Source organism: Sabethes cyaneus, chromosome 2, assembly GCF_943734655.1.
Source record: "Sabethes cyaneus chromosome 2, idSabCyanKW18_F2, whole genome shotgun sequence".
NCBI classification, from domain to species: Eukaryota; Metazoa; Arthropoda; class Insecta; order Diptera; family Culicidae; genus Sabethes; species Sabethes cyaneus.
Window position 1 is genome coordinate 227446759 of NC_071354.1, and position 25709 is coordinate 227472467.

Here is a 25709-nt window from a genome sequence, read left to right on the forward strand (position 1 = left end):
TTATTTTGGTAAAGTTTTGGACCATTTTTGGTCAATTTTGCTCCGATTTTAGTCAAATTGTACTACATTTGAGGTTCCTTTTTTGCTTTTAAGCCGCAATGCTGATTTAATAAGCCAGTCATAGTATGCGATGCTGCTGGAGTCAGTAAGATTGTTGTACTAGCCCTGTAATTATCCTGTACTCTAATAACCGGATTTGAAATCTGTCGATAAAGAAGAATCCAGCCTTAAAGACGATTATACGCAAAGGTTTTGCATTCTCGTCTAATTTTAATCCAATTTTGGTCAAATTTTATTCAAGTTTATTCCTATTGTGATCCACATTTCGTTCACTTCAGGTTCCCATTTCCGTCCAAATTTGATCTACATAATATAATTTTAATTTCGATCATTTGCGTCCAATTTTAGTTCAATTTTTATCCAACAATTTCGGTCTAACTTTGGCCCAATTCAACTTTGTGTCTAACTTTGATATTACCGTGGACCCCCGTTCGTTTGACCGTTTTTAATCTGAACACTTTTTAATTTGAACCCCCTTGGTGTGCACGACGTGCAAATTGAAAATGGTTCAAATGTCATTCTCAATATGACATCATTTGCTTATGCAGACAATGCACATAAACACGATTTGTTTGTACTGATCTAGCGTGTTTAATCTGTTTTACAATGCGTTTTCCCAACGATTATGGTAGAAATCTGATTGGAGAATGAAATATTCGCTGCTTGCAACTGACAACTGAATCAAACCACCAAAACAATAACAAAGAACAGGGCAGCCAGTTCACACAAGTTCCAGCATATTTAGGGTTACCAGTTGTTCAAATTAAAAGCTAACCCCGTTAGTTTGCGTGAGGAATAGTTCAAACGAACGGGGGTCCACTGTATTTTGTTACTATTTTGATCCAGAATTGATCCGGTATAGGTCCAATTCGGGGTTAATTTGGGAGTGTGCTTCCGGTGCACTTTAGGTCTAATTTTTATGCAATGTCTCATTTTGTTTACATTTTAGTCCAATTTTGATTTAAATTTGTTCTGATTTCAGTCTAATCTCAATTTAACTTTGGTCCAATGTTAGTCCAATTCAAGCGAAATTATGGCCCGGTTTAATTCTAATTTTGGTCCGATGTTGGACTAAATTTGGACCAATTTTGATCCAATTTGGGTGCAATTCCGACTAGCCTTGTTTCAATTTTGCTCCAATTTTCTTATCCAAATTTTGGTCAAATTTAGATTCACTTTTATTCTAAAGTTGATTCAATTTTAATCCATTTGTGCTATAGAATTGTAGTAAAACTGTGGTTCAATTTCAGTCCACTCCAGTTTTTGACAAATTTAGTTTGAATTTTGATCATATTTTGTTTTACATTGTTCCGATTCAATTTGATGATCCAATTTCGATTTAGTTTTGGTTCACTTTGGTCGGATTTAAATCTAATGTTGGTCCAAATTAGGTCCAATTTTATTCTTATTCACACATCTATTTATATAATCTATTTATATAAGAGGCTTATGTCTGTAGCGAAAACCAGGACTCTGACAGGATGCCATGTTATATTCTCAGTTACCTCAGTCACTGGTTGACTACTGGACTGCTCGATTGCTCAACTGGTTGACTAGACTGCTCGGTTTGATTGGTCGATTGGACTGCTCAACTAAACTGCTCGACTTAACTACTCGATTTAAATACTTGACACATTTGTTCGACTTACATTCGACCCGACTGGTCGACGTAATTGCACGATTGAACTGCTCGACTGGAATGTTCAATTCGACTGCTCGATTCGACTGCTCGACTGGACTGCTTGACTGGGCAGCGTGATTCAAGTACTCGACTAGACTGCTCGATTCAACTGCTTGACTTAACTGTTCGATTCGACGCTCGACTCAACTGCTCGATTCAACTGCTTGATTCCATTGCTCGACTTGACTACTCGACTCAACTGCTCGACTAAACTGCTGGACTGAACTGCTTGACTTAACTACTCGATTAGAATATTCAAATCGGCTGCTCGACTCAACTGCTCAACCCGATTACTGGATTCAATTGCTCGACTAGATTACTCGATTTACCTGCTCGACCTGACAGCTCGACTCAACTAATGACTGGACAGCTTGATTTAACAGCTCGACTTAGCCACTAAACCCGACTACTCGACTCTTTGTTTGATTCGACAGCTCTATCGGACTACTCGACTCAACTGCTCGATTCGACTCGACTGCTCGACTCAACTGCTCGGCTGGACTACTCGACCCAGCTGCTTGATTAAACTGTTCGATTGGACTGCTCGATACAACTGCTCGACTGAACTGCTCGGCTCAACTGTTCGACTTAACTACTCGATTGAACCGCTTGACCCGACTACTTGACTAGACTGCTTGGCTAAACTGTTCGATTCGAGTGCTCGACTCAACTGCTCGACTAGACTACTCCATTCAACTGCTCGATTGGACTGCTTGACTGAACAGCTTGATTCAACTGCTCAACTAGACTGCTTTACTCAGTTGCTTGACTTCTATTTGAATCGGCAGCTCGACTTAACTACTGGACTACTCGACTCAATTGCTCGACTCAACTGCTCGACTCAACGCTCGACTACTCGACTCGACTGCTCGACTCAACTGCTCGACTCAGCTGATCGATTCAACTGCTCGACTCGACTGCTCGACTGAAATGCTCGACTAGACTGTTTGACTAAATTGTTCGATTCGAGTGCTCGACTCAACTGTTCGACTTAACTGCTCGACTGGACTACTCGACTCAACTGATCGACTGGATTGCTCGACTCAACTGTTCGACTCGACTGCTCGACCCAGCTGCTTGACTCGATTGCTTAATTCGACTGCTCGACTCGCCTACTCAACTCGATTGCTTGTCGCGACTTCATATGGTCGGTGTTAAATTAGACCGGACCAAGTCGCAAAATTTAAAAAAAATCGGTTAATGATAGCAAACGATCGTGAATTTTCTAAGCAACATTTTACTCTAATCAGACTACATAAATGTTGCAAACAGCCAGAATTATAAGTTGATTTCGAATGCAGCAAACTTTGAATGCGTCACTCGGTTCTTTCTGACTTAACAACGACCATATAAATCGGTTCACGGCAGACAATGGAGGGTTCAGAGCCACTCACACAAAAGAGCCATTTTGCCCACCTATAGAACCGTACAGCGGAGATAATGTTTTTATCAAGGGGTCGGACACTCAGCACATTGTGCCGGGGCAGTCCAGAGATATCAACCGGCACGCCTCTAAAGCCTTATAAAAATAACATTTATAGGGCTTTACACACCTCCGGTTCAATTTTACATATGAAATGGGAGCACTGCCAGTTGTCAAAATCATCTCGCACGGTTGCCAGATCTATCAGATTATAACGAATTTAACAAATCTCGCAGGTTGGCAGTATTGGTACAGCATCGGCACAGTTCGGCTCGTTTCAAGTCGCCTAAAATAAAAACGGCTGTGCCGAGTGACCGACCCCTTGGTTTCTATTCATATAAATAAAATCCAGTGCGAGCATAAAAATTATTTGTTTCAGTTTCCGGGAGTTTTCTTCTCCCCAAGCAACAATGTGAGTTTTATTGTACTCTTATGGTGGTTTTAAAGACCAATTTTGGTCTTAAATGCCATCATAAGAGTGTAATAAAACCCAAATTGTTACTTGGGTCTTTTATGTACAACATCTTAGAGCTATATTATGCAATATAAGAACTCAAAGAACTAATATAAAGATTAAACATTTTCGCAAACACTAGCCAATGGAATGTATCCGTAGTTTCCTGAATTCTGAACAGACATATATATTTTCCGGATCGTAAGATATGGGCTTAACTAGTTGGTTTCGATATTGATATTGATCCAATTTTCGTCCACTTCACGTCTAATTTTGGTTCAATTGTGGCTTACATTGGTCCTATTTTGGATTGACTTGCCAAATTTTAGCCCAACTTCGGTTAAGTTTTGGTCTAACGTAGATGCAAATTTGCTTCAATTTCGGTTTAATTTTGTTCCACTAGTGCTTAATTTTTGCTCGAATTTAAGTCAGGGGGGGGGGGGGTCAAGTAAAGGGGGGTTCTGTAGCCGCAAGGTTACTGAGTCTGCTGTGACAAGCGAATGGTCGTGGGTTCGAATCTTAGTAGAATCAGGCCATTCGATGTCAAAGTGACTTTTAGCATGGGTTTATTCTCTGGCCCTTCATCACCCTTCTTTCATGCTGAGTCTACATAATCCCGAAGACGCTTCTTATGGTTAGTATACTGCATGGGCGTAGCGAGGGGGGGGGGTAGTGGGGTTTCAACACCTCCCCCCCCAGGAGGAGAAAATTTGTTATACACTTTCAAGTTTGAAATTTCACAGCCAGCTGTTGTTTATAGCATAGGAAAATGTACGGGGCTGATTGTACAATCCCCGTCGGCGTCGTCAACTTAGAGCCGGGGTGTTTAAGCTCCATTCATTTCGACCTTGGATTACTCGTCGGCCATTTCCAAGGCATCTCTGAAGTCGCAGTTTTTTTGCATAAAATATAAAAAATGTCGGTTTAGACCTGGACGAGCTATCTCGCACGTTGAGTCGCTCTATGGCGGTGGGGTTGTTGTACCGTTTCCTTATCGTTCCTAGATCCGTTTTCTTTACGACGTGACCGGTTCACTGTTGCCGACTTCCGCCAAATGTACGTTGTTATTCTTCCCAAGCAGTGTATGTTGCTTTTGATTTATGCACCTCCGCTACTCTTCGCTTTCAGCTTGTACTCCGTCAAATGTCGTTCGCAAAGTCCTCCATGAGCATGGTCTGTCGGTCTTTTAGGGGGTTTGAACATTGTCAGGTTCGTGAAGTGGCTTATGCCTCTTAATCGCAGTGTTTGGCGAAGGCCAAAGTAGGTCCGTTGTCCTGCTTGAATATGCCGCTAGATTTCCTTATTTGTGTTGTTGTCTGCGGCTACCCGCGATCTCACATACACGAGCTCATCTACCACGTCCACGTCTGGTTCGTCGCCGTCAAGAATTACCGTCTGCTAAAATGCTACGTTTGTCTCATTTGGTAGATGTTAAATCGTACCAAGTCAAAAAATTTAAAAAAATGAGTTGAATGAGAAGAATGACAGCAAACGAGCACGAATTTTCTAAGCTACATTTTACTCTAATCAGAATTCCTAAATGTTGCAAACAACCAGTTATGTGATGATTTCGAACAATTGATAGCTATAAACCATACAGAGCAGCAAACTTTGAACAAGTTTTTCTCGAAATAAGAATTTTGTCACTTAGAGGCTTAGAGGCTCAAACGGTCGCTGTTAAGTCAGACCGAGCCGTCTGACTTAACAGCGACCGTTTGAGCCTCTATCATTCATGTATTTGGTCTTTGACGCATTGGTTTTAAGCCCAATCCAGGCTCCGCTTTCAGTCTAGCACAGATGACGTTCGTCGTGGCAAAGTTTCTGGCTCCAAGTCACCTGCTCAGCCACTTGGCAAAGTCACCTGCTTAGTCAAGAACTTTGCTACCTTTACTGAGAATCAAACCTCTTGTTTCGACATCTAATCCTCGGATCACTTTAAAAGCGATGTTGAGAATCATACAGGATAAGTTGTTCTGCAGCACCCTCGCCGAGACTCAGTTCTATGAACATTAACAGCTTCTCCCAGCTGAGATTTGAACATACAACGTACCTCAATGCCGGCTGCGAGGCCAAAATTTTAACTCTATTATTTCAATTTGATTTTTCAAGTCAAATTTTTATTCAACTTCGGTACAATTGCGGTCCAATATTAATCTAATATTGAACTAACTTTGGTCTAATTTTAATATAGCATTGATTCAATTTTAAATCTAGTTTAGGTTCAATTTTAATCCAAGTTTATTCCAATTGTGATCCAATTTTTGTTCACTTTTGGCTAAAATTTGGTTTACCCAGGTTGAATTTTAGCTTAATTTTAGTCCGACTATGATTAAATTTTGGTCTTATTTTAATCCAATTTTGGTCCACGTGTAGTCCAATTTTGGCTTACTTTTGAACAGTTTTGTTCCGATTTAAGTCCACAGTTGGTCGGTCAATTTCTCTCTAATTGAGGTTCACCACTGGTTTCTTTCTGGGCTACTTTTAGTTCGATTTTCGTCTTTGGTTTGGGCTTATGGTTTAATTTTTACCCCGTTTGGGTTTGATTGTGATCCGATTTTATTCCAATTTTTGATTGAATTTGGTTCAATTTTGGTCCACCTTCGTTCCGTCCTAATCCTTAAATTTTAACTAAATTTGGTCCAATTTTTGTTTACTTTTGTTTCAATTTTCTTACTAGTTTGTTGGTTCCGTTTTGTCCAATTACAGTCCCATTTAGCTTCAATTTTAATCTAACTTTTGCTCAATGTTTGTCTAATTCTATACTAATTTTGGTCCAAGAAAAGAGGGACACCAAAATGAGTCTTTCAATGTTACTTAACTCCTTTTGAAAAGTTTGGCGATATCTGTCTTATAATTTTGGTCCACTTTGATCCAATTTTGTTTCGACTTTGATCTTATTTTGGTTAACATTATTCTGATATTAGTTGAGGTTCGATTTTGGTTCCACTTCTATCCGATTGTCGCTTGAACTGTGGTCTAACTTTGGGCTGGCTTTGATTCATTTTCGGCATAATTTTGATGCGATGTCTAATTTTTGTTTAATTTCAGTCTCATTTTGATCCGATTTTGGACTAAATATATTCCAATTTGGTGTAAATTGACTATAATTGTGGTTCAATTCTGTTTCAACATTGATTCAATTTTCGTCAAATTTTGTTACAACTTTGATCTTATCTGGTCCAAAAGTAGTTTAATTTTAGATTAACTTTGATTCAATTTTGGTCCCATTTCGGTCCAATTCTGCGTCAATTTTTTTGGCCTAATTTTGGTTCAATTTTGCTCCGATTTTGGTCGGGCTTCAATATAATTATGGTCCTACTTTGGATTAAATTTGGTCCAATTTTGGTACAATCTGGGTGTATTTCCGTCTAATTTTTGTTCAAATTCGTTTCAATTTTGGGTTTAATTTATGTCCAAATTTGATCTAATTTCATTTTAATTTCGATATTTTTGGTACAATTTAACTCAATTTCTATCCAACAATTTCGGTCCAACTTTTATCCAGTTATAGGTCAATTTTCTTTCAACTTCGGCATTATAGGTCCAATTCGAGTTCAATTTTGGTCTAGTTTCGGTTCATTTTTAACCTAATTTTTATGCGGGGTCTTATTTTGGTTCGAATTTAGTCCAATTTTGGCCTCATTTTGGTCTGCTTTTAGTCCGATTTTTGGACTAAATTTGTTTCAATTTGTGCTATAAATGTGGTCCACTTTCAGTCCAACTTTGATCTAGTTTTTGTCAAATTTTGTTGAAACTTTGATCTTATTTGGTCCAACATTGATGTAATTTTCAATCAATTTTGGTTCAATTTTGGTCCCTTTTTAGACCAATTGTTGTTCAATTTATATCCAATAATTTCAGTCCAATTTAGATCCAGTTTTTGGTCAATTTAGTTACAATTTTGATGTTATTTTAGTACTAATTCGGTCCAGAATTGGTCTAATTCGGGTTTAACCACGATCTGGTTTCGGACCACTTTTGGACTAATTTTTATGTTATGTCAATTTTGGTTCGATTTTAGACTGAAGGTTTTGGAGCGTCTTGGTAGAATACGAAACCTGAAATTAAAGAAAAATTTCTTCAATTTTAGTCCAATCTGTAGTTGGATTGTAATGTTATTTCTTCGAAATTACGATGAATTATTTGTTTCAGTCTTTTTCAAAAGATGTTACGACCTTTACTTCGGTTGAAAGAATGACTATAAAAATACACGCTTTCAAAAGCTCTGCATTTCTAAATAATCTAAGCTTTATATGTCTTAAGTGCAATCTCCGTAAATATTGTTACAATCAATCACATTGTAATCAAATTCTGAACAAAGGGAATCGCAATGTCAACCAGCAATTCTCATGAAAACGCCAGATTGAAAACACAAACTAAGATCCCCATCAACTCGCATGGTTAGATGATTGCAAAAAAGGCAACTCAAGGTGAATTTTTGATTAACCGGAGTACGTATAGGTATACATACAACTGGCAGAGAAGTTGAGCCAAACACATGTGAAGACAGAACAAATATTCGTTGCATCCTGTGCATTTCATCACGTTCATCAAAGTCAGATATTCTGTGTTTTTTTTCGCCACGTACCACACGGACGCATTCCATCGCAGACAAGCATCGTAAAATAAACCGTAGGTACGAAACGTTTGAATAACTGAACAAGCAAGGCAACTTACTGTCGTCATCCGGTCGTATAACAGTCTTTGAGTGTGTGTTTCCACTGAATAGGCAAATGGGCTGTCCGTTGGGTGGTAGTTTCCACTTTTGGCTGGCGTTCATCTGTCGATCTTCCTGTGGATTTTGTAACAGGAGTGAAAAAACCAAACAGAATCGTTCGTTAGGATTATTATTCTGGTAAATTTGTTTCGGCTCTGCACAGTTCGGTACGGTTTGTGGTTCCTACCTGATATCGAGATAATTGCGTTAGCACGTGATGTATGATGCTGGCTTCCTCCTGAAGCAAACCTTCCGATTCGACATCTGTTGCAATTTCCTGCGGGATGGAGAACAGAAGAGTAGAAAGAAAATCTTGTTAGAGAAAGTGCATCCTGTCAAAAAATGGACCAGGAATTTGTGCTGAATTTGGAGTTACATTTGTGTCATCGCCAAACAACCGTGGTTTGCTGTCAACTCTTCAGTTATGATTTTCTCGTTTCCCAATTCAAACAGTTTACTGTATCGTTGCAATCATAAAGGCTCACATTATCATAATAATAAAATAAACTAGCAGATTAACAACAGTCTGACAGCCTGCACAATGCAACATCACGAAGTGGTTTGCTCGACGTCGCTACTGTACGGTGTTGGAACTCAGACTTGGTATCTGAGCTAGGCTGACGCCCCATCACCACCGCTGAAAGACTCGACTGATATGATAGGAAAATTCAATTTACGTACCGTACCGATGCACAATACAGCGCAGCATTACGATGCTGTAGGATTTTGCAATGCAATTTCTGCTCTCTCTCTATTAAATCTTTTGCTAGGATGATTTTTTTGCGATATACGTTTATATTGGTATTTCAACAGACTGCGCAGAGGTGAAAAGTCAACCTGATGTGAACGAACCTCCACAACACAACATGACTCGGGGAAACCGGCTGGCGTGTTGTTCCGAATAATCATCAACGTCATTATCATATAGCCCGATACCATGGGACGCATCAGCTAAGAAGCCGGCGTCATATGATTTTGCGTCCAGCATGATTGCGTTTTCCTCTCGGTTTGAGAATAACTTACTCATCGGAAGCTGTACAGCAGCAGCGTAGCACTACGGCGCAGCGTGTTTAATTTCCCAGCAGAATTTCACCTCCCACACCCACCTTCCCCCACAGGATGCAGGATGAAATGACAACAGTAGTGATTCGGCTGGGACTGAAAATAGAAGCGCACAACCTCGGCAGCAGCAGCGTGGGGATAATTTCCGCGTGCCGAACCGAGAGGAAGGACGCGTTAGAATGAATGCAGCACCAGTAGGGAAATGAGATTTTTCGCTGCTTTCGCACCTGGGAATTGAGAACCTCGGCGCGAGGTGAGGAGCGAATTTTGCTGCCTGATTGCGTTTTAGGTTATTATTTTGCCATCGGGTTATGCAAATTGACTCGTTGGATGAAATTGCATATAGCATTCCGATACAGGCGAAGCGTGATGGAGTTATGGCGTGGAATTATAGCACTTCCGACGAATTTATGGATAAGGCGATAATAATAAACAGATTTTCAGAATAATTTGTTTGTGACAATTGGTTTAACGAAGAATTGAACACTTGTGCCAAATAGAAGTTGAGCACGTGAAGCACCTATCAGAAGTAGATTCCATGATTCAAGCTTTCTTTGAAGAGACTTTATTCGACTGGACCGTTAGTTGTACCCTTTCGATGCAAAACTGAAAGCATTAAATTATGTATAACCTTTACGAGATCTGGCAAAACAGATTCCATCCATAACAGGAACTCTACTGAAACAATTTACAAATGACAACTGAGAATTACGAACCGATATGCTGTCAAGTGGTGGCGGACCGGTGCATCGTTTCTCATTATCTCTTTTGAGTGTGGGTCTGACCGCTTATTTTGCCCAACGCCCAACAAAAGCTATTCCCAGTGGAAGCCTGTCTGTACAGCCGCCAAAGCATTAACTGTAATGTTTGACCCATTCCAAAATTATCTCTAAATAGCATGTAGGGGATTGTACCCGGTTGTGAAACATCCACCATTTTTGACGTGTTTATTATACTAGCACTACCAAATTACTACTAACGTCTCTTCTCATTGTATTCTAGCTTTTGAGCACACAACAATCAAAGTACAGCTTATAGAATGTTTTGTAGGAAATGTGTTCGAAAAAAAAATACCCGAAAAAGTTATTTAGAATGATTTGGGATTGATTTTTTTGTGCATCAAATAAAATAGAAAAAGGCAGTAAAATGCATATAACCTTAGTTTTGGACCTCTATGTCCAAAACAAGTTTTAAGTGAAATAATTTACTCAAAAAATGTTATATAAATTTTTACAAACTGGCGTCCGCTCGGTTGTGAAACTGTTAAGTTATAAAATATCCAGAAAATCGATTCTGAGCGAAGTCCGCATATTTGAGATCACAAACTTCCTGTTTTTACATGCATTGATTACAATTCAGATTTGGAAAAGTAACTGATAAATTAGTTTAAGGGGCATTTAAGGGGGTTTCCGTTAATAAATAAATGTAGTACACTGAAGTCGCTTTTTACGCGGTTTTTTGTTACGCGGTTTTTTACGCGAATTTAGGAATTTATGCAATTTTTTAATGCGATTTTTTTACGCGAATTTAGGAATTTACGCGGTTTTTTAACGCGATTTTCGGAAATTGCGCGGTTTTTTTACGCGACTTTCGGAATTTACGCGGTTTTTTAACGCGATTTTCTGAATTTACGCGATTTTCGGAATTTACGCGGATGTGCTCAAAACGTCTATTTTTTCGCGTAGTGTTGAAATCCACAAAGTTTTTTTTACGCGAAATTTTGGTTTTTTTACGCGAATTTTGGAATTTACGCGGTTTTTTTACGCGAATTTACGCGTTTTTTTTACGCGAATTTCGGAATTTACGCGGGACGTATCCTTCGCGTAAAAACGACTTGAGTGTATTTTATTTTCATTTTATATTTCTTTATTTTCTTCTTTATTTTTATTTTCTTTTATGGATTTTTCGAAGTGTTTCACAACCGGTGACACTTTTTTTGTCAGAAAATACTGTGTCTCTCAATTTCGCAATAAATTGTTTCGCAAATTCGAAATTAAATAATATGATCAAAAGCTATGACCAAAAAACCAAACCTGTTTCACAACCGGAGACATTCCCCTACTTATTCGATGACGAATTACTTCGGAAAAATGCATGCATTTTTATTCCAGCCAACCACAAGCTATGCATGCAAATCGCCAAGTCTTCCGGACTAGGGTTGGGAGTACCGCCAGGATTTTTGAGAACCGGTATTTCGGTACTGGAAGGATCAGTACCGGTAATACCGGTACTGGTACCGGTACCCAAAGTTTTAAAAAGAAAATCCTTGTTCTTTGAAAAATCTGCTAATACTTTCATTTGAGGTCCAATTCTTAAGTCACTTCACCTCACCTTGCAGTTACCATTTCATTTGTACTGTCACTTAGGTAACAGGAGTCACCCAGGTACTTTCAAAATCGCTAATTGTATTCTCATCCAAGATCTATGAGAATAGGGCCCTTGTAAAAATGAACAAAGCTAGCGATTGCAAAAATTGGAGTGATTCCAAACGACATCTGGCGAAAGTCGGGAGGCTGCGATGGGTCGGCAATGTCGCAAGGATGACGGATAACTGTGCACCGAAATCTGTTCTTTTCAAAAAATCCGGCGGTACCATAAATAGAGGGGCCCAACGACCAGGTTGAAGCCGACTTCGAGAAGCTCAATGAATTGGTGACAAGTAGCCTAGGACCAAGTACAGTGGAGATAAGTTTTTGATACAACACGACCCTCCGGTTGTAATCTGCTAGAGGAGAAGCTTGCAAAATTCAACTTTAAGATGCACAGAATATTCAATGCATTGTTCACCATGCGAAAACGAACCTGCCAGACGCTGAAAATACTTTCTCAGCATGTATCGCTGAAGGACAGGCTGTACTCAGGGTACCGAAAAGCATACTTGCTCGTCAATCCTTAAGTTACATCGAAGCGAATTCATTCCGCAGAGTGTTTTGGTGTACAGGTATAATCGAACTTCTTAAAGCTTGAACAGCTATAGGCGACTGAAGTCTGTTCTAATTTTTCCTTCATGATCAGCTAGCCATATTCATTCCAAAAACTAACGCTCAACAATTTCCTCAATCTCGTTACTGGTGTTAAATCGTTGTAGTAACTCATCCGCTTGCTTTATCAAACTATAGCGCGCAGGTTTAGAAATTATTTTAAAATTTTTATCTTCGATTTTACGGCCGAATGTTAGAAAACATGCATAATTGATCAGTACCGAAAGTACCGGTTTTCTCTTGGGCCAGTACCGGTATTTCGGTACTGGAAAATCAGCCGGTAGTACCGGTATTCCCGGTTCCGGTACTCCCGGTATCCCAACCCTATTCCGGACGAACCAAAAAGATTCGCACAGAGTCTCTGGGATTCCTCGCATTGGAATCGTGTATAGGAATTCTGCGTGAGATTCATACAGAATGCTTAGTTTATAGAAAAGGTGAATTTTTTGGTCACTCTGAAGTCAGGGCTTGACTCGTAAAATTGTTCGGAAATGTGTGATCTATTTTCGGTGTAGTCTAACGCCAGAAAATCAAGCGGATTATGGTGAACCGTTTTACATCCATTAAGCATCACAAGATTAACATCGATTTATCCATTGTCGCTTGTGTCAATGCTATCTTAAAGCCATGGGCTTAAGCGTCTGTTTAAAGGTTTGATCCTTCTTTATCGACAGACTTCACAGCCGGCTATTAGAGTACAGGACAATTACGAGGCTAGTTATGTTATGTTATCAATGGTTTTTTATTTGTCGTAGTTGGATACTCAAGTATTCATTGAATTGCACTGCGACAGGGCAAATCTTCACACTTCGGAGGTATTTTTTTTTTGTATGCCAGAAGGGCATTGAGTTAAAAGGCCACTGCGACAGTCTTAATGATCGTCTTTTGTGGCAGCACTTCGGAGGTATATGGGAAGCCAGCATATAGTCATTTAAAAAACCACTGCAAACGCATTTTAGGACTGAAGACCTTTTCATGGATCAGCTTTAAACTGTTGTAATTCAAGCTGAATCTGTGCTAAACTTGCGTCCGATTTCTTTAATATTTTAGTCTCCGCAAAACTGATCACCAGTTAGATTCAGAATATCGTGTGCTGTAATGATGACTGGGCTCCTCTAATTATATGTACAATATACGTATTCCATATGGTCGGTGTTAAATCAGACCGGACCAAGTCGCAAAATCTAAAAAAAATAAGTTAATGACAGTAAACGGGTAAGAATTTCGTAAGCTACATTTTACTCTTATCAGATTATTCAAATGTTGCAAAGAGCCAGAGATATGAAATGATTGTGAACGATCGATAGCTTTAAACTACACATCAGCAGCAAACTTTGACTTCGTTTTTCTCGAAATCAGATTTTTTCACTTGGTTCGGTCTGACTTAACAGTTAACACCGACCATATGAGCCGCTCCGAATTATAGTGGTCTATTGACCATTTAGTTAATTTTACAGGAGACGCAATTGTCTAAAAAACTCTATAATAAATTCTATACAATTATTTTCTCCAAACCAAGTGTTCTAATGTGTAGGGTATAAAGTGATTCAACATGAGAATACATAAAAATCCCAACTTTTGTCAAAATATACGATTTATTCACACCAATGTACATAGACCACTATGATTTCATATATATTTTCACCGTAATCCCCAAAACGTTCCGCACCATAGTGGTCTATCTCCATGAGATTTGTAAATGGTTGTATCTTGCGCTGCTGACCGTCTAGCAAGTTGCGGTCTTCGGGAAGATTATTCAAATGACTACCAGCTTTAGGGTGGTATGCAAAATAGCGCAGAATTGTCTCACTACGTGGCGCTAGTGTATATGCAATATTCATATACAGGCTGTATCTTGCGCTACTGACTATCTAGAAAGTTGCAGTCTTCGGGAAGGTTATTCAAATGACTGCCAGCTTCCAGGTGGTATGAAAAATTGCGCAGAATTGTCTCACTTCGTGGCGCTAGTGTATATGTAATATTCATATACAGGCTGTATCTTGCGCTGCTGACTATCTAGAAAGTTGCAGTCCTCGGGAAGGTTATTCCAATGACTACCAGCTTTAAGATAATATCAAAATAGTACAGAATTGTCTCACTACTACAAGGCTATGAGAATTAGTTAACTTCAACACTCAATTTTTTTTCTAGCTGCGTTAACTGCCTGTAAAAAATTCATCTACCATCTATTAATGGTACTTCTAAAAAGGCCAAAAAAATCCCACCAACTCACTTAATCTATTGGTCTCAGTCACGTGAACACATTCCCAGTTACTTTCTAAACATTTTGCACGATTCATGAAAATTGTATAATCAAAGAAAATTCGGTACCAAATTTTCAAAAGGGTCAATCTGCAAAATGTCAACAAACCGAGTGAGAGTTATTTTCTGCTGGACTAGCATAGGAAAAACCCTCCATACCATCTTGAAGGTAAAAGTAATTTTATAATTTGAGTCATCACAAACCTTTTGTTATAATTTTTTCACTGATGATAATGATGATCATTTAAAAAAAAATTCTTCACCCGGTTAATCGAGTCTGAAATGCGGATAATCTTGTACGACAAGGTAGGTGAGGTAGCGTCTCAGTTGGCCTCGAGGTACGATGCTAATCTAATAAGCTAGTCGTCGTATATTCGAACCTCGGTTGGGAGGCGCTGTTAGAGTCAATAATCAATAGTCGCAGCAACTTGCCCTGCAATTGTCCTGTACTCTAACAGCTGGCTGCGAAGTTTGTCGTGTAAAAACTGAAGGTCAAGTTTCGATAACGGAATGAAAATCTGGAAAATATTGAGATAGAGATGAAATAGACGATAAAGTGAAGAAGAAAGATAACTACACTGTTACACTTAGATTTGTGTAAGAATACATCTTATTAAAGTTTCCAAACGATTTTATATCTAAATACTTTAACTAGACTATTTTCATAGACTATAGAGGGTAAACTTGAAGCGGAACAGTACATTTCATTACTCTGAGTAATTTCATATTCGTTCGAACGAAAAATTATCTCATACACTTTTGTTTGAATTGCAATTCAAATTTTCCTTGTACTATATTGAAAATAATGTTAAAATATAAAATAATATTGAATAAATTGAAAATGGGTCATTCCACGTCAAGTGACCAAGAAAAAGTAAAACTTGTAATGGACCTTCTTGGATTTTTACCAAATTCAGTCAGAATTCCAAGTTTGATGCCCCGTTTTTATAAGCAAAAGTTGTCCCAAGTATGTTAGTTTTACTGCACTCTTATTGCGGTTTTAAGACCAAAATTGGTCATATAAACCATCATAAGAGTGTTATAAAACCCAAATTGTTACTTGGGCTGTTTACGTCAATTCCACTTATTTTCTTTTGCTTATATCCCCGAAAACATTAAGTCTAGAAAGGCACTATTCTCACATTTTCAAAGAAAACTGCCCAATGAATTTGAAAAAATAGTATTTTTTTAGTATCAAGGCTGCCAAATATTTTTCGATTCGATTTAAAAACTATTTTTCTCCCAATGAATACAATTTCATCTCGAAAATTCCAACTCCATCGTATTTGCCAGATTTTTTTATAAAATCCAAAAAAAAATTGACAGTGTTGCCAAATTCCAAAATTTAAACTAAAAAGCTGGCAACACTGCTCAGGAAAATGTAATATCTAGTAACATATACATGTTTTCACAACAGGGCATAGAGACTCACTGCTTCTTGAAAAAAATATTTTGCTCTTGGTTTTACATAAGAAATTGGAGGCCGCTTCCTTCAAAACGTTGTCTCTGGATCGGCAAGGAATACTTCGTGACGACAAGTAATTCTAATGTAAAAAAAATCTCTGGAATACGATGGAGTCGGAACTTTTGAGATTAAAATGTATTCATTGAGAGAAAAATAGAACTTTAGTTTTCAAATCGAATAAAAAAATATTTGGCAGCAATGGTGCTAAAAAATACTACTTTGTTCGAATTCCTTGGGCAATATTCTTTGAAAATGTGAAAATAGTATCTTTCTAGACTTAATATTTCCGGAGATAAAAGCAAACGAAAATTAGCGGATTTGACGAAAACAAGGCTTTTGTTGATTAGGGGGGGGGGGGGTGTCTCCCATAGAGGGAGGGGGAGTTCAATCGGCACAAAAAAAAACAATAGTCGACTTACGCTTATTAACTACTTTCATCTAATTATGGGATTATGGGAGTTTTATCTCAATCTCTGTCCCATGCACATAGACCACTATAATGCGGAACAGAATGGTCATTCTGTTCCGGACCTAAAATTCATCATGAAAAAAAGCAGGTTGGAAACCTACTATTTTGTAATTTTTAGTGTTTATATAGTACATCTATCGATAAAGATGCAAAAATCTCATTTTTGACATAAATGGTCAATAGACCACTATAATTCGGAACGGTTCATATGTTACTGTGTTAGTTTATTCGTTGCATCTCATGACGGGTGGCAACTAAAATTTTGGATTTTTTTTCTCCAGCTGTCAAAAAAAAGACAAAGATACATGAAGAAGATCTGATTTACCGAAATTAAAGATACATTATCCATTGTTGAAAATAAATTAGTGTATATTTGAAAATGGTCCGTAATCGGCCGTTTGGCGAAGCTTTCGTTTGACGTCGAAACAGGAGCGTTGTACGGCCGTCATGTCAACTTTGCGAATGTATCTCTTGATTCTACCTCTTGATATTATTTTTCAGGTCGTGGTTTTTGGGTACAAATGGGATCGAATGGGTATTCAGGAACGATTGTGTTTTTTTGCGTAATGCGATGATGCTCTATCCGGCCAAAACACGTATTGTGCATCTGCATGATGTTTTTGTAGAAATGGGATCAACTTTTTCTTCAAACATTCGTCTGGTGCATCTGGTCCATTGATAGCTAAACCAGAGAGCTTGTTGTTGAAGAAACGAGAAAGAGAACGATGTCCTTCTGCGTCCATAATTTTGGCTAGTCTTCCATTACCTTGCTTGCGAATAGTTTTTGGGCATCTTAGGATATGGTAAACAATCGAAGGCGTAACATATTTGCTTTTTAAATGTTGTACCGTATACTTTTTGCCGAGATTTCTGTTGCAGTTCGTAGAAGTGTACAACGCGCTCTCGAAATGCTTCTTGTTTCGACGCCATTTTTTAGCAAAACTGGGCAAGCATAAACAAAACAAAAAATATTAACAAAAAGAGGAGAGAGCTAACACATACATACTTTAATTTCTCTCTGAGCTCATTTGTTGTTGAGCATAATAACCGCGAAAAAAATTCAAAGTTTTAATTACCACCTGTTAAAAAATACGTGTTTTCTGAAAATCGAGTCAATCGCTACGCGAAATGTTTTACCACGTCTTGCTTGAAAGGAAGGGGAGTTGTTGAGGCCTGTAAGAATTAAGGCGTACTAATTCGAGAAATTGGATGTAGACTCAGTAGATCGGATAATATGGGAAGAAATTATTTGAAAACTACACTATGATCTAACGATCTCGATCTTGGGCTACTCGTCGCCAATATCTCAGTCGTCTCAGAAGTCGCAAATCATCTTTGACCCGGTCGAGCCATCTTGTACATTGAGTCCCTCTGTTCCTAGTGCCATTGGGGTTGCTGAAGAGATCTGTTTTCATCACACTGTCGTCCGGTATTCGTACGACGTGTCCGGCCCGCCGTTGCCTACTGAGTTTCGCTAACTGTACGATCGCTATACTCACAAATCTTCCACTAGAGTACGGTAAGGACGCGTATATTCTCCGTGAACAGCGCCGCGGCTTCAAGTCCACAAAGAACTGCCGGTCTAACGTGGGTTTTGAACATCGTCAGCTTCGTACTGTGTCTCCTCACTAGTGCTGTTGTCCGCGGTTATCAGTCCAATCCTCCTAGACTTCACTTTCAGTCTGGCGTAGATTACCTTCATCGTTGCAAATTTTTTGGCTATGATAACAAAGGCATCTGCAAAGCCAAGCAGGTGGAGCCCTTGAAGAAAATCGTACCTCTTGTTTCGATGTTCGCTCGTCGGATCACACGCAAGAGAGCAGTGTTAAATAGTTTCTCCAGAGTGTTCCCGAGATGCGCGTATCGAAACACATCACGCGTTCCAATGCAGCTCTGATCAGTTGCGTCAGTTTATCCGAAAAACCGTGGTCGTGCATTATATATCATAGCTGATCTGGATCGACTGTATCATATGCTGCTTTAAAATCAACAAAGATGTGATATGTGGGCATGTTGAACTCCCGACATTTCTGCAAGATCTTGTCGGATGGTAAAAATTTGGTCCGTAGTTACGCGAGTCACCTTGAAGCCCGCCTTATAATTTCCTATGAATTCTTGCGCTATCGGTGACAGTCGGTATGATAGGATCGGAAGGAGCACCTTGTAGGCGGCGTCTCAGCAGTCGAGCCGATTGCCCTTTTTGTAGAGGGGACAAACCACCTCCATCTTGGAAATAATCCAGTCAGAACCGTTGCCAGCATTTCTCCTTCATGTTTACGAAGCTTTGCCGGTAGGCGTTCCTTACCAGAGCGGTTTTGTTGGGCTTTAGCAACCGATTGACTTCCTGAAGATCACACGGATAGAAATTCTATCTCCAAAATGAACAAAATGACTCATGATTTCTGGATTCTACCTTATGTTTTATGAATTCTTAATGAAGGATCATGAATTATTATTCATGAGTTTGCTCTGCCTGATATGGCAGTTCAGTCATGAAACCACAGTAATTCAAACCGTATGATTTCATGATTTTATTCATGGTCGTATTGATTTCGACTGTGGAAGGTATTTGGGTTGGGTATTCGGCTTTTGCAGTCTCCAAATATTATCAAAAACGATGGTTTGTGATTAGATCCCTGTATATGTCAGGTTGTGGTGTGCGGTTGGTTCTTCTTCTTGTGAAACTTGCGCGTGTCATTAGCTCGGAATATTGCCATTTATTTATTGCCAATTTCTCTACTCCTTTTGGTGCTTTTTACTCCTCAGGATTGTGGTCAACTGATTCCTTGTTCGTCGATATTTGGCCAAAAGGTAATGCTCCGATAATTTTTCTAAGCAATCAAGCTGGGTACCCATCAAACCAATCATACTTCAAGGCTCTTCATCTAGTGCAGCAGTAGTAGCCTCTCCAATGGCCGAGTGTATTCTGCTCTAACCATCTTCGAGGTTTGAACCACTTAATTCTTCAATAGAAGGCACACGCTATGTCCAAAGGCAATTATTATATAACTTTCGTGTATTTCAGAGTTCTCTTCATAGGATGTTAGTATTGATCAAAACAATGAATTTAAAGAAAGTGTTTAAATATTCTATCTTGGGTTTTATACAAAATTCAATTTTTAAATTTATATAACGATCATCTTCTCTCAAGTGATCTTATGTGTTGTAATCGACCACCTTCGCTATTTCAATCAAACTGGGTATAATTGCTCATTCCGACCCCACATTCAATTTCCCAAAGTTTTGTACAAATTGATCGATCCCCATTGCAGTGACGCTTCTCCCTTTTTCTCTGATTTTCGAAATAAACTCATTTTTCACTGCATATCACTGCAAAAGTGATTGATCAATCCGTACAAAACTTTGGGAAGGCAAACTTAAACATTGAATTTTGTAAAAAACTAAAGATAGAATATTTTAAGAGCTTCTTTAAATTTATTGTTTTTACCAACACGAACATCCTGTGAAGAGAAATCTGAGGTATATGAAAGTTAAGGAGGATAGCTTTGACGTGTCTGGTAAATGATTGACAGTTTCGAGTGCAAATTTACTGCTGCTAGGTGGATGGTCAGAGTCAATATCCGCACCCCGGTAGGAATGTATGTTCGTGATCGTTTAGAGGAACCGGCGCCGGTTCTTGATGCGTGGTTCATCTGGTTGAGTGGACGTTGGTCAGCTGATCTCCGGGTGGCTTTGTGAATATCTTTGCATTGGAAAAAGGTGCTTCGGATTATCAGGCCTCGGGCAGCTGCGAAGTTTATACATCGTTGGCCATTATCGTTCGTGTCGGTTGCAGGCTGGAGTTCTATCACCGGTCTTCCCTACCGACCTGGGCTTTCATATCCCTGATGACGACATTGATTTCCCGTGACGAGAAGCTGTCGTACATTGTCCCCAGCCTCGCGAAGAACGCTTCCATCTCATCGTAAGGGTCCACGATCCTTTATTCTCAACAAACACATTATATCGTTGATCGCCTTCCAATCTATCACGTGATCCAGCATTTTGTCCAACACCACAAAGCTCGCTTCCAGTTTGCTGGTAGTGCCACTGCTCTGGTAAAACTAGGCCTTTCCGCTGCGGATCTTTCAAACCTTCTCTCCTTTGTGACAGATTTCCTGCAGAACTACGATCCCGAGTTTACGGGGTTAAAGCTGTTCGAGCCACGCTACCGAGTTTCCGAGGTGGGACTAACATCTTAGGTGCCACGACAACACAGTGCCTCCTTCCCAGTTGGTATATGACCTTACTGAAGTTTTGGAGCGTCTTAGTAGAATACGAAACCTAAAAATAAAAAATAAGAAAACTTATCCAATTTAATTCTACTATGTGTATTTTATTCAATGACAGATACGTATTTCGCCTACGACTTGCAGGCTTCCTCAGTGTCTGTTTTCGAACAGAAAACAGACACTGAGGAAGCCTGCAAGTCGTAGGCGAAATACGTATCTGTCACTGAATAAAATAGACATAGTAGAATTAAATTGGATAAGTTTTCTTATTTTTTATTTTTAGATATGACCTTAGTTTCCACCGGGGTTGGCCACCCAATTTCCACTAAGGTTGTTCGTATTCCGGCTGGTACCACGAGGAAGCAGGAATAGGAGTTCAACAACCAATCGGTGTGTGGCAGGTGGAAAATATTAAGAAACAATATCTGCGCCAACCAAGAGGTGTACCATGCTGCATCAAAATCCGGACGGTACCAATATCCGGACACCTCCTCTAATTTATCCTCAATAAACAATAATATATACAATTTATGAGGTGTAGCTATGTGGATTACTTTGCAAATATATCTAAGATCCTTTCAACATAATCGGTGGTTAAGTAGGCTGCGCGAAATAACCATAATAAATCCAAAAGTAACGTTGGAGTCAAACAGTGTCTTTTTTCTGCGAGTTTTTTCAGATTACTAAAAAGTAGTGCTTTCGCGATTTAAGGTTTTGGGAACTTATTATTACGAAGAAACCATTTTTGTAGGCTTTGCATCAACAAAGAAGGTTAGTTTTAATTAATTGAGACGGTGTCATTGATTAAAGTGGTGAAATAAAGTGTATTTTTATAAATAATTACGCTGTCCGGATTTAAAACCATGTTTTTAAATCCGGACATGTATGATGGTAACTACCTTATGTTTTTCTTAGAAAATGAAAGGACACGTTGAACCAGGTAGAAGGTGTGGTAAGAGAAAGAGCCTCGATCCACGGAACCGTCAAAATATTTGGAAATCCAAAATACTTTAAGGCATTTAATGTAGAAATACTTAATCACTTTCGTTCTCTGGTTATGTAAGGGTTAGTGTAGCACTTGACTAAAATCGTACCATTAATAACACCAAAGTGGCATTAAAAGTAAAAAAAAATGTATAAAGTTATGATTTTTAATACTACATTTTAGAAGTGATTAGTTGTTTACTTATAGGTATACATTTCTTAGACAAAACATGAGAAAGTTTCGCCTGTCCGGAAAATGATTCAAAAGTGTCCGGATATTGATTCATTGAGACGTGAGGTGTCCGGATTTATGAACAAGACAAGCCAGTTTATTTCTCTTATTTTAATGTATTTTATTGAGTTTTCGTTGTAAAATTGACGTGTTATTGCAAATTTAAGCTTTACATTTGATTATAGTACAAAGCAGTTACTAGAATGTTGCGAAATTATTGTTTACGGAGCATATTAAACATATGACCTGCTTGAGTGTCCGGATATTGATGCAGCATGGTATACTGTACGCTAGAGATGGTCGGGTTTCATATTTTCCATGCCCGAACCCGACCCGAGCCCGAAAATTTTTTTGCTGTCAAACCCGGACCCGACCCGAACCCGAATTTTTATTTTCTGTCAAACCCGAGCCCGACCCGAACCCGAAATTTTATTTTCAGTCAAACCCGAACCCGACCCGAACCCGGATTTATTTTTTTCGCTAAGCCCGAACCCGACTTGAACCCGAATTTTTTTTTTCGGCTAAACCAAAACCCGATTCGAACCCGAATTTTTATATTATGTTAAATTTGATCCCGCCCTGAACTTGAAATTTATATTAATTTTTATAAAAATCACACCTCGATTTAAATCTCGGAAGTTTTCTTTTCGTATTCTATATAACGTTCGAGCTCTAATATTCATTTGAAATTATAGGTTTTTATCACCCTTCTATTTCTTTTGGAACTGAATTGAAAATTCTAAGAAATTAAAGTATACACTAGAATCGTTTCTATTACTTTTCGCGGGAATATCTCTTAAGTTTTCTATGAAACCTGTAAAAAGCGAAAAGAAAAATTTACATGAAATATTATTTTGTTTCATTATGTTACACCGGTATCTAATAGCCGAAAGCTAGTTCTTAGTCTAAAGCACTAGCACCTTAGTTTAAAGGTAGCAAACATAAAAGGGATTGATTTTAACACTAAACATATCGACTTCACTCTACAAATATTCGCGAGAAGACCGGAAATCCCGCGATCCCCCTTCCCGGCAGAGCTGCCATAAATACAGATATTTGTGCATGCATAAATTTGGGATTATCGTTTTCTCCGGAGTATTTTATTTTCTCGGTCTAATTTTTAAAAAACATAAATAGTTTATAAAGTACTTTAAAATTCAGGAACATTAGTTAGAGCCAGAAATCACAGCTACTGAAATAATTGATGGGTCCCAAATTTATGCATGCAAGATATCTATATTTGTGGCAGCTCTGCTTCATGGTATGTTCAGTGTTCCTGAACAGTTCAGACAACTAAACTTACAACTATTCCGAGGCACGAAACTTTTTTTAAATCGGAGTAGAAACCAATAATTTATGATAGCCGACAATTTTAGTCTTCTGTCAGTCCACCCTATCACTAGTTTGGGCGCAGTTATGACATGATCCAACTACCGAATTCTGGCGAATTCTGGAATATATAACTTTTGGTCTAAGCTCGACCTAAAACTGAAAACACTAAACCGTCTAAAATGCAACCAGTCCAGTGTAGCTGATATCTGAGTCATGCTAAATATCATTAAAGTGGAGATGGTTCGGTTTCTCATTACCCAAACCCGAAACCCGGACTTATTTTTTTCGCTAAGCCCGAACCCGACCCGAACCCGAATATTTTTTTTTTCGCCAAACCCGAACCCGACACCTGGTAAAAGTGTCAAACCCGAACCCGACCCGAACCCGACGGGTTCGGGTTTTTTCGGGTTTCGGGTCTGAAAACCCGAGACCCGACCATCTCTACTGTACGCACGTCCAGTTAATACTTAACAGCAACTCCAACATGCCGCAGATGCAAACTCATGGATCAAAGCATGCAGAGAAATTCCCTCGTAGTATCGTCTTTTTTCCCACACTATCTATGAGTTGACAGACACCCTACGCTATCTGGCAAAACCATACCATGGCGATCCTGCCAAGAGGTTAAATTTCTCAGTGCATTTTGTTTTGAAGTGGGACGTACTGCAATATTGGAGATCATTAAAAATAGTCTGGTATTACGAGACGTCCATCAACGAACCATTGGCTCTGACTATGACCGTTTGAGACGCCTATCGGTGCACAGTATTGGGTTTAAAAAAGAAGGAGAAACCAACAGCTCGATGGGGTGAAACATTCGCGTCAAAATTAATCGGAAAGACTTCATATAACGAGACGTTCATCAACGTATCGTTCATTAGAAACAGTAGAGAAGTACTGGAACGAGACGTCCATTGGAGCGTCTTAGAGTCAACGTGAGAGAAAAACGACTTCGTTAATGATGTCGAGCAAATTAGCCGCAATCGGGATGAGTTTTGAAAATTACTGGATTGTTGTCAGATGAGATTTTATCACACTAGCCCGAATACCAAAAGCCCGGATACCACAAGCCCGAAGGGCACTATCTTAAATGTAACAGTAGCCCGAATGTCACAAGCCCGAATGTCACAAGCCCGAATGTCACACGAGCCCGAATGTAACATTAGCCCGAATGTAACAAATCAGATCTGTCTAGGTCTATTCGTTTTTCTAGGTCTACTAACCTCTAGTTAGTTTTCCCTAGTCCTCGGATCGAATTAACTTTTGGAAAATATAAAGCGGCGAAGCCGTTTTTTGTGACTTTCAAACTGAATAGGCGGCGGTCTTTTGTTTCACATTATTTATAGGTTATGTTAGAGCGGGGCTAGTTTTCAAATAAAGTTTACATAACAATTAATAACAGCAGTTAAATTACTATTGTTGTGTGTCTTGTTCTTGAGTACTCTTAGGATTCAATAAAACCAAAAGCAATGTTGCGAATTGAGCGAGAAATCAACGATGCCTACTCACACGCGAGAGAATATGAGAAGCATAGTGTTTAACGGTTGCATCCCTCAAGCAGTCGTCAAAGAAACAGCCGTCGTTGCTATGTACAGACATTCTGCTACACACACACACTCGCGCACGTACACCCTCATATTGTATAACTTCTTAGCTCTTCTCTTATATGATATGCCGAGCTTATCATTTCAGGCGATTAACTTTTCGAGCACAAACGTGTTTCCGGTGCGCCTTGCATTCGCCATGAAGATTTCGAATACTATTAGGAAACTATTTCGCTGAGTTTAAATAGTTCTACTTGCTGTTTTACGGAAAACAAATTCAAATCCGGATAAAAAAGCTTCATTTGTAATCAGGATTTTGTTTGTTTCGTTTCGATGACTATCAGCTATGACAATGGTCCAGGCATGAAAAGCATAAATTTCATTTTATTTGCAGTTTGGGATTTTTCCTCCTTGCTAGCCTAACTAGATTTACTAGATTAGAAATATTCAAGCACTCAAATGTTTTTCAACTATCGATTGCAATGCCAGTTGTCTAAACTTGTTGCTTATTAGACTGATTGAAAACAGGTGCTCGTTAGAAAATAGAAAATCCGCAAGACACGTTCCGGAGGGGTTGCTCTATTATTCCATATATTTTAAGACAAACATGTCATCCCAACGGGCACCCTTTTACGGCCCGATGAAAATACCCTTCGGGGACAGCTCGGGGCCGAGAAAAACAACATCATAACACCGTCCGATTATAGTTTATACTATACTGTCAACCGGTGTCATGTATCAACCCGGCCTACCCAGCGGCACTGGCCGAATGATATGTCAAAAATTATCCTTCGTCTAGCCAAGTTCAGCA

At 39.0% G+C, this 25709-nt stretch overlaps 1 protein-coding gene across 7 annotated transcripts in view; it reads right to left on the reverse strand.

Annotated features, from left to right (window-relative positions):
• Window positions 1-25709, reverse strand: part of LOC128738030 (rap guanine nucleotide exchange factor 4) — a 268496-nt gene that overhangs the window by 48723 nt on the left and 194064 nt on the right. For all 7 annotated transcript variants that reach the window (XM_053832845.1, XM_053832842.1, XM_053832843.1 and 4 more), the window contains 2 exons: window positions 8523-8612; window positions 8296-8410 (listed from right to left, as the gene is read on the reverse strand). In XM_053832845.1, the coding sequence (XP_053688820.1) occupies window positions 8296-8410; window positions 8523-8612 (205 nt within the window). The remainder of the gene's footprint in view (window positions 1-8295; window positions 8411-8522; window positions 8613-25709) is intronic.